Source organism: Rhamphochromis sp. 'chilingali' (genome assembly GCF_963969265.1).
Source record: "Rhamphochromis sp. 'chilingali' genome assembly, chromosome: 8".
Taxonomy (NCBI): Eukaryota; Metazoa; Chordata; class Actinopteri; order Cichliformes; family Cichlidae; genus Rhamphochromis; species Rhamphochromis sp. 'chilingali'.
This window is the reverse complement of record NC_137935.1, coordinates 22,423,466-22,433,075: the sequence shown is the minus strand read 5'-3', so window position 1 is coordinate 22,433,075 and position 9,610 is coordinate 22,423,466. Positions and strand designations below refer to the sequence as shown.

Below are 9,610 nucleotides of genomic sequence, written 5' to 3'. Positions count from 1 at the left end.
GACAGCTACACACACATGCACACACAGTCACATGCTGAGCATTCACATGCTTGGATCCGCTGCCAGCTCTTACAGACTGTTGGTAACCCTCCACCCTTTAAACAAAAGGACCTCTTCCTGCGCTGCTACAGGGGGACTGACACGCATACACACACTCAAGTGCTGCTTGTGTTATGAGCAGAGATCAAGAACATCGCTCACGGTAATTCCCACAGATCTCTGCAAACTTACAGGGCAGCGTGTGAGATTGTGACACACATGAGCATTTAGAAAATTCAAGAAAAAATTGGAATCTATCATAAAAGCATCGTGCTCCTCTTATCCCGACGTGCTGGTGATCTACAAATAGAAGGCTCGATTTCCCCTTTACCATCAGCCTCCTCTCCTATAAACTTCCTGTTTCCCTCTCTCTTTCCTTTGCTGTGCGTTCAGGGTCTAAGTGTCGCGGTTTTATCCGCGTTAGCAGAATTCCGCTTAGCAGCTGGAATGCCAGGAATGCTTGGAAAATTGGGCACGGGGCAGGAGCCGGATCTGACATTTTCTTTGATGTGTTCAACTCGGAGGCAGCGAGAGAGAAAGAAAAGAAAGACGCATGAGCTGTGTGGATGGACGGACAGATAACGAGGAGCGTGATATCCAGACAAAGTAGAAGAAGCCTCAGGATCCTGTATAAATAACTACAGTTTTTTGGGTTTTGGAAGCCTGGAGTGGATGTGTGTGCATGTAAATGTGTTAATGTGGAGGGCTGTAGTTAGCCTGGAGGTTGTAGTTCATATCAAGTGTTATTTTTGTGTAAACTTCCTTCAACCCATCCCCCCTCTCTCCCCCTCTCCCCTTCTGTTTCACACTCACTCATCTCAGCATGCTCGTGGCAGTTGCCTAAAGTTTCTAGAAACAGTCTTATTTAAAACAAAAAATGCAATAAAACATGTGACATAAAAGTAAAAGACTTCTTTTCTAGGGCTTGGAGAAAAATTCAGGTTCAGTTCAATCAGGCTGGCCTCCCTTAAAATCCTTTCATCAAAATGCAAATTTAAGTTTACAACAACGACTGTTTTAAAATTTGGGAGGAAAGAAATTGGACTGAGTTTAATGGGGATTTCTTTGGAAGACGTTAACACTCATACCATACATGTAATGTTTAAATGGAGCACGAACAGTGAAGACAGAAATACCAAGTTGCAGGAATGGTAAATAGCAAACATTGGGATGGGAGTTGCGTTTACAGGATTTACAGGTTTGGCCCATAGACAGAGGAAAGGTAAGTCATGACGCGAGCTGCAGTTTACAAGTCAATTGTTACCTTCTTCTTTGTTGCATGTTTGTCAGCGGTGCTATTATTATATGAAGTCCATTGCAAAATAGATAGAAAGGACAACTCGTCTAACAGTTCCAGATGTGCCCGCCTCAGCGAGGGGGCTGGGAGGGACACGCGCACTCACACTGTTCATGATGTGAGAGGAAAATTTCATCAATGACCCAGCGAACCTTTGGACTCTGATGGCGCTGATACCGAATGGGGTCTGGAGCGTACTTCAGCACCTAGAAGAGGCACAGAGGGAAAAAATGGTAAGGACGCAGAATGGGAATGAAAATGGGCACAAATTATTTCTTGTTTTCCGTCTCGTTGCCAGACGTTGTTTTGTGTTGTCAAGTGATTGTATTTGTTGAATCCTGTTTGAATATAAAAGAGGAAATATCAAGAGGAAGCACACCAGTCGGGACAAAACACTACAGGAGTTCAACAACAACAACAAAAAAGAGGAACTGCTACCTGAGAGGATTTGAATATGTCAGAAAACTTGGCTTTGAAGCAAGTGGGCAAGTCAAAAATGTAGATTACAAAGTCGATGATGGGGTAGTCATGGAAAATCATCTTCTCCTGGCTTTTCGGGAGTTTCTGTTCTCCCTGTTTATTGTAAGTGGCTACACTAAAAATCTGTTCATGTCTTAACCTGTCTTCTTATTTGTGTTCAGAGTCTTTGGGAGCAGGAGCTTTTCCCATTATCAGGTAATAAGGAAAACATAAGTTACCAAAAGAAATGTTTACTGGGAAATACATAGCACTGAAATCATAATTTGATTTAGTCACCATTTGCTGCATTCCCTGTTAATGTAAAAATACAGCAAAGGTACAAACTGTTCCACAAATGATGCAGCAAATTTGTTTTCCAAAGCTCAATGAAAGAGACGCGACCAATGATTAATGTCAGGACTTCCCAGAAGTGAAACGTTAGTGTGAGTAATAACGTGTTTCTAGAGAAGTTAAGTCACTGAAGGAAGCAGCTACAGGTCCGTGATTACCGGCAAGGAGAAGAGTGAACAAAGGAAGTCACAGTCTCTGTACCCTACTCTCTCTTAGACACACAAACACACTCATGAGAACCCAAACTGCAGTGGTTCTGTACTCTGCAGTGCAATGTGTACCGACACAATACACTTTTTTTTCCTTTTCACACACATAGCACCATTACAACCCCAAATCCCACTTTTGTCTAAACTGTCATTGTATGATTTTTAACAGTGAGAGAAAGAGAGACAGTGAGAGAGAGCCCTATGGACTATGTTTCAATAATGATGCTATGCAAGAACAAAGACACAAAGAGATGGAGGGAAGTGACAGAGAAGAATGAATGGCAGGCTTAAAGAACAAGAATGGTGGATTGCAAAGGGATAAATTGAAAATGGGAATTGGGTAGAATGAAAGGATGATGGAAACCACAGAGATAGAGAGGAAGGGAGAGACAGAATGCTTACAATGGAGATATGGAGAGATTAGAAAGAGAAAGACAGAGGCGGCATACAAAGCACTGAGAAGAGAAGTGGGGAGAAAGCGCGAGACTGATGGTGCATTGCTGTTTCATTGTTGATGCAGCCCTCGCTACTACTCGCCCAATTTCTCCCTGCTTGTCCCTCACTCTGCATCTAAATCACTTCCTCTCAGTCCCTCTTTCATTCGCTCACTCTCTTCCTTCCGCAGCATCGTGTACCCAGCACGATGTGGAACTTTTAAATGTCGTTCTCGTGCTTGAATAAATCTGCTTCACCTTTCTGTAACATTTCTGTAACCAGACTCGCTGCACCATACAAAAAACAAACCTAAATTAATGATTTTTATGGCCTAATTGATGTTTTTTTGTTTGGATTTGGGAGTGCTGATAAAAAATAGTCCTATTAGTGTAATGCCAGCTCAGCATTTCACTGGGCTTAAAATGTTGCTATGTATCTGAGGATTTTCATATATCTGAGTAACACAAAGAAAAAAAGTAGAAAGAAAGTATCCTATTAGTCTACGATGGGCCTGTAATTTGATATGATTCATGTGGTATTAGTCTTAGTTCTGATATATTACATTTAGCAATAAAAGTGCATTATAGGAATGTTTTTCTTTGTTTGTAATAGACGCAGAAATGTTCTTACAGAACTACTGCAGATAAATCTCAGTGCTTAATGATACGTTCTGTGGAACTAGCTCCCAGTTTGGTTTTGGGAGACTGGAACCCTCTCAACTTTTACAGTTTAGTTAGGTCTAGGCTGCTGGGGGGTTTCCCATGATGCACTGAGTGTTTCTTCTTCACCTTCACCTTTCTTTTTTCACTCAATACGATATCATACAATTGTTGGGATTTTCTCTGTATTTTATACCTTAGAATGTAAAGTGCCTTCAGGCAACTGTTGTTGTAATTTGGTGCTACATGAATAGAATAAAGCTGAATTGAATTGAATTTAAATGAAGTAATGAGCAGAAAGGGGTGAATGGAGTTAAAAAAGATTTCACAATATATATATATATATGCCGTTTGTATTGCTGGACTTTGTAAATATTACAGTACATTTGTAATTATACATTCTGTCCATTGACTCATTCATCGCCATGTGTGACCAAGGTTAATATGATTTGTTGCTCCCTCTCAGTATTTAATGAAGACAGCAAAAGTTTGTGAAGTGTGAGACATTTTAGGGCGATTTTTTGCTGAATTAATTTTCAGACTTTTTAAGAAGAACCCTTAACGATCCCATGTACTGCTGCATAATTACAGCTGCAATATGCACAAACATTCACGGAAAAATATTGAGTACATTAAACTGTTTATGATTTGAACTATTGTTTTTATGGACAAGAAACTTTTTTTTCTTTTGAAACAGAATGTATTGAAAACAACAGTTTTACTAACAAACAGTGTAATGGTTGTTACAATTTGCTTCTTCTGGTGGACTCATCTAGTTCCATCATAGTTCAACAGTAACAGTAGCAAAATCATCTCTTACACCAAAAGTCTCAAATATCACATGAGCCATTATGGAAAACATCTTTGAAAGGCATTGCTCACCAGATAGACGCAGTAGAGGGAATATTTAGCAAATTTCCCTTTCACACCCTCTAATTTTTCTGCTCTTTTTCCCCATATAAAAAAGATTTCTGCTGGTTTACTGTGAGATCCAAATATCTTAGTGTGCCTGTGTGGGTGTCTGTATAGCTTGCACGTCTTTTCTTTCTTTCTTTGTGATGCTGTGTGGTCTGGAAATCTGTAATTATCTGAACTCGGTGTGAGTGCCTCCATGGTGCTAAACCTACCTCGTGCAGTTTGAGCGTTGTTTTGGAGGCCTGACAGGTACAACCATTATTCCAGTTAGTAGTGCCACAGCCACAGTTGCCCCCGCAGCGTTTCACCAGCAGACATCGAGGGAAAAAGACGGCGTTGGTGGTCTTCAGCTCTTCTCGCAAGTTCACAGAGTAGTTGCGAGGAGTACAGCTGTACCACTTGACATCGTTGTGAAGCCGGTTCAGATCAACTTGACAATAATGCAGAAAAGTATCAAATTAATAAACGATCACATTTTTTTCCCTCTCGCTTTGTGCTTTTTATCAAGACTTACTAATTTTTACAATAGCAAATTACCTTCTCTTTTTTTAATCTGTTGTGTTTTATGGTATGACAGAAATACACTAAGGAAAATAGCTCTTTTTATACTGTGTTACACTGCAAAGTTCCCTTTAACACTAAGATTGAAAGAGACAGGTCAGTTATTGCTTTATGTGATGATAAAGACAAATGTTTGGGACAGTGGAGGCACAGAATGAAGAATGGCGTGGAAGGACGGGAGTGATTTACATTAAAAATATCCTTAATATTGACTGAGTGAAAATGGTTGAGAGGTGGAGACACTATTAGTTATGGGGACAACTTCAATGACAAGTGACTGTAGAGATGGAGAGAGGATTGAAAGAGATGCAGTAAAAAAAGCAGGGGGCATTCATTGATTGAAGATCACAGCCTTTCTTTGTGTCATCACTTTGAAGAAAAATCACCTAGTTAGCACACACTGGACCTGCTGCAATGACTCAAAACTCATTTTGAGGGAATTAAGGCAATTATTTGACAGGTGGACACTTAAAATAATTAATTAAAGCACTTGTTGCTAAAGATTCAGATCCAAGAGCTCGACTAGAATCTTTATACGTTTATTATTCACATAAGTCTGCTCGGTGAAAATGTAGAAGGTGAATATTTGTTCTGATGCCAACAAACAACTGTGATGAAAAGATTGATTTGTAATGTGGTTAAGCAGAGAACTACAACAGTTATCTCAGTTATGCACAGACAAATGAGAGAAATGAAACCGACACTCGTGCTGTTTTGTCTGTGAAAAACAGCACGAGTGTTTTAATTTAATCTGGGAGCAATTCAGAGAGACCACAGGCAGTTTGAAGGCAAAAAGATAAGAGGAAGAATAGAAGAAAGACAGCAGAAGCAGAGCAACAATCAGTGGTGGTTTGATTGCTCACTGATTATGGTCATCAGCAGAATAATAATCATTGCACTGTCCATACCAAGGGCAGTGAATCTTTACAACACACGCGGCATAGAAATCATAAAGTGGATAAGAACACAAGTTTTTTTATATTTTTTAAAGAAATTATTACACAGTTCACTTTCATTTACTTATCGCATTGATAAAAGTAGATGTAAAAGTTCTAAATGTTTATTCAGTGGTCTCCTAGAGTTTGCTGGAGTCATACTCGAGTACCAAAGCTTCAGCACTTATTATACCACAGTCCGATGTTCCACCGCCTGCAGAAACCACTTCAGGGATGCATGACTGAGTCGGAGCTTCGCAAAAGCAACATAACAAGAAGATACTGCTGATACGTTCACCTTTATAGTAGAAAGCAACTGTCCTCCCTGAGTACAAGGAGAAAGCCCTAAACTAATCAAGTACAGTCGTGGCTTAAGCACTCAAACCCTAGCAGAGCTTTTGTCCATATATATGTACTTGAAACAATTTAAAGGTAAAACTGTCAGCATTAGCAGAGCTTCATTAGCAGTTCAGGTAGTGCTGTAACCCCCCCCCCAAAAAACAAAAACAAAAAACAAACCAAAAACACTGGCAGCAAGACAGCATGGCTGCCATTAGGAGAGAAATGCAGGGAAAGATTTTATCATTTCCTTTGGCAGGGCAGAGAGAAGGAGAAGTGAAGGTAGATAGCGCTCTATATATATTGCATTTATAACACTGATGATGGTTGTTTTAGGCCTCCTTTTTCAGTAAAATGGTCATAAGAAATTAAGAACAGACTTATGAGTTATATAGAAAAGAAATGCATCAAATGAAAGCTATCTCTAGTTGAGGTGCTGCACACGTTTGCCTCTTCCTTTAAAATCCTCGATTTCTGTCTTACAGGCAGCTGATATTTGCACATCTGCGTCGGACTAAATGAAAAGTGGATAATGTCAGCGTTTGTGTGAGCATTAGCAGGTTAAATGAGGACAACTGTGTGACAATATTGGATAAGTAGAGAAGATAGTGTGAAATCAGTTTAAAGCTATCTGCTCATTTGAATAAATCTTATTATACATATAAAAATGTCAGGAAATTAAGAATAATGATCATTTGCTACTCAAATTCTTTCTAACAAGGGAAAGAACTGCCATGTGGAGCCTGGCACCTCGCAACAAAAAGACTCCTGGTTTGAACCATCTGGTTGGATGGGGTCTTTCGTGTGTCTTTACGGGTTTCCTCTGGGTGGTCCCCGGTGCTCGAACATGCTTGTCAGGTTAACTGGTGATTCTAAATTGGCCCTAGATTGTGGATGGGAGGGAATCAGGTTATCTGTCAGTCCGTATTAGCCCTGTGATGAACTATCCATGGCGTATCCTGTCTATTTCCCCTTATGACAAGTGGATAGGACCTAGCCTCCCACCCACAACCCTGAATTGGAGAATGGTCAAGTGTGGATACAGCTGAACTAAATGAATCTACATTTACAACCATATTATAGCCTTTATTCCTTGTCCATGCTTGCAAATGACAGTGAACCCATCATGTAGGTAGTCTGCGATTTTACTAAAGATAAAAAAAGACACATTTTCAGCAAGAGATAATTTCATGTCTGGTGACAGAATTGTGAGGTAATGTTTCTTTAGATTGTACAATGTGACAGCAGCACATTCAGACTTATGCTACTGCATTGCCTCTAATGAGCAAATCCAGTAAGTGTGTTTGTGTACTTTGGGGGTAAGGCACATGCTTTTACGGTTGACGGTGAAGGCACGGGGTTCTTTTTTATGCTGTGAGCTTGCAGGTGTGTATGTGTGAGACTTGCAGGTGTCTGTTTAAGGAGAATGAGTATAATCCCAGAAAGGCACTGGTGTGGAAAGGGGAGGGAAAGAACACAGAGACAGATGAGCAAGCAACACTCCAAGAATGACTGTGTCACTCACACAGTATCAACGTGAACACATCATAGGGTCTGAGCACGTGTGGAAAATCATAAAACATATTCTGCTCCAGTGTTTACCCCTCAGTTTCTTTGAAGATTAGTTTATTTGTATTAGCATTACGACGACTTCATTTGAAATTGTTTGAGGCTGAATATGTGTGAGTTACTTTACGGACCTGGAGCCGACCCAATTAATATTATCATCTGGCTCGCTGTCTTTCATGAGAACAGAGGTGGGTGTCTTTGTATGTGTGTCTTAATGAAAGCAAAGCCAAGCTGCTGACTGTGGCAGATTTCTGCTCCACTGCACAGGTTGAATTCCCAATTAGAGAGAGCTATACTTGTGTATCGAAGACCTGCAGCATCTATGCAGCTCTAGGTAGTCCTGCAAAATGCACTAACTGCCCCTACACAGAGCCTCGTCCTTGTGCCAATCCAGCATGCGCACGCACACGTGCACTAATAAATGAGATAGATTTGCTGTCAAGTACAAATATTTACTAAGGAACAGGACAGCCCTCGGGTAGAAAGACTGAAACAGGAGAGAGATGGCTCAAAAGCACTGCAAATGCTGCAAGCTTGAACATTTTTTTACAGACATGCACACACAAACACTCCCTTTCTATTGTGTATGGAATAAGCATATTAATTTTCATATCTAGTCAAAGACATCTGCAGTCTGTATCCCCAAGGATAAAATCTGCTGGCATTGACTTCACAGTAAAGAGCTGCGTTGTTCTGTCTCGCCTTAAACTTGTCACTGACTCACTATAAACCCTCCCAAAGGGCAATTCGATGATGCAACAACTTACGGCAATACTTTTGCACATAAAATGGAGCACCCCCCCGAAAAAAAGATCTCTGGTATTAACAGAAAAAATATTTTAAAGTTTCCTTTTTCAATCATAGTCAATCAGACTTCTCTTAGTTGTCACCGTTACTTTGATCACTATGCTGGAAGTGCATGTGCGTGTTTCTCCTGCTGTTATATATTCCTTCCTAAAAGCCAAATTAAGTATTAATGCACTCACCTACTAGAAAGCCTAATGTTACAACAGATCTCTTTCTTAAGTGACAGAGGCTGGCTAATACACCTTTTCATGGGTTGTCTTTGGCTGTCATCTGCGCTATATTTGAACATCCAGCAACAATTTTGCTCCATCAAAGTTATTACATGACTAATTTCCTTCAAATTACAGCAGCAGACGTCTTCTGCAGTGGTGTAGCACTGAGTTTTATGTATAGCTCGGTATGTTAGAATGGGCCTCCTGCTGTTTGGGTCTGTCTGGGTCAGCACAAGGCTTCACGCTCTTCCCCCTCCCCTTCAAGCTACCAGAGACCGACCGCAGCGGCACGAGGAGAAATACTGTGCACGCAGCAGAGATTTTGAGGATCACCATCTGCAGAACAATAAAAAGGGATGACTTTCATCCTACGGCATCAAATGAAGCGAAGCCTGCGAGGTGGTTCAGGAACTGCACTGCGTCACACAGCACACGCAATAAAAAGCCTCATCGTCCTCGTGTCATATACCAGACGCCCTGTTTCAGCTGCAAGATTTCCCATCTCTGTTTCTGACATAGCGCCACATTTGTCTGCTCTTTCAACCCCTCCACCACCCCAGCATCCACTTGTGTGCTGACTGTCTGACTGAAGATAAACTAGTTCATTATTACTACTAGTTAGCTGGTCTCATTACAACACATAAGTCTACAAAGACACTATATAATGAGCAGTGGTGTGAATAATGGCTACTGTCTTGTGTAGTTAGTGTGTGGTGTTGTGGATAGTTTTGCGTTGTGTGTCAGAAGAATGAGGCGACTGCTGTCTCCAGGTAGAAAAAGGAGTGATACACCTGCTGCTGTCAGACCTGCAGGTATCAGGCTG

At 40.8% G+C, this 9,610-nt stretch overlaps 1 protein-coding gene across 2 annotated transcripts in view; it reads right to left on the bottom strand.

Moving 5' to 3' along the window:
- Positions 1 to 834: 834 nt before the first annotated feature.
- The window catches only part of pdgfd (platelet derived growth factor d), a 54,970-nt gene continuing 46,194 nt past the window's right edge, over positions 835 to 9,610 (bottom strand). For both annotated transcript variants that reach the window (XM_080888789.1, XM_080888788.1), the window contains 2 exons: positions 4,577 to 4,794; positions 835 to 1,542 (listed from right to left, as the gene is read on the bottom strand). In XM_080888789.1, coding sequence (XP_080744915.1) covers positions 1,408 to 1,542; positions 4,577 to 4,794 — 353 coding nt within the window. In that variant the 3' untranslated portion in view covers positions 835 to 1,407. The remainder of the gene's footprint in view (positions 1,543 to 4,576; positions 4,795 to 9,610) is intronic.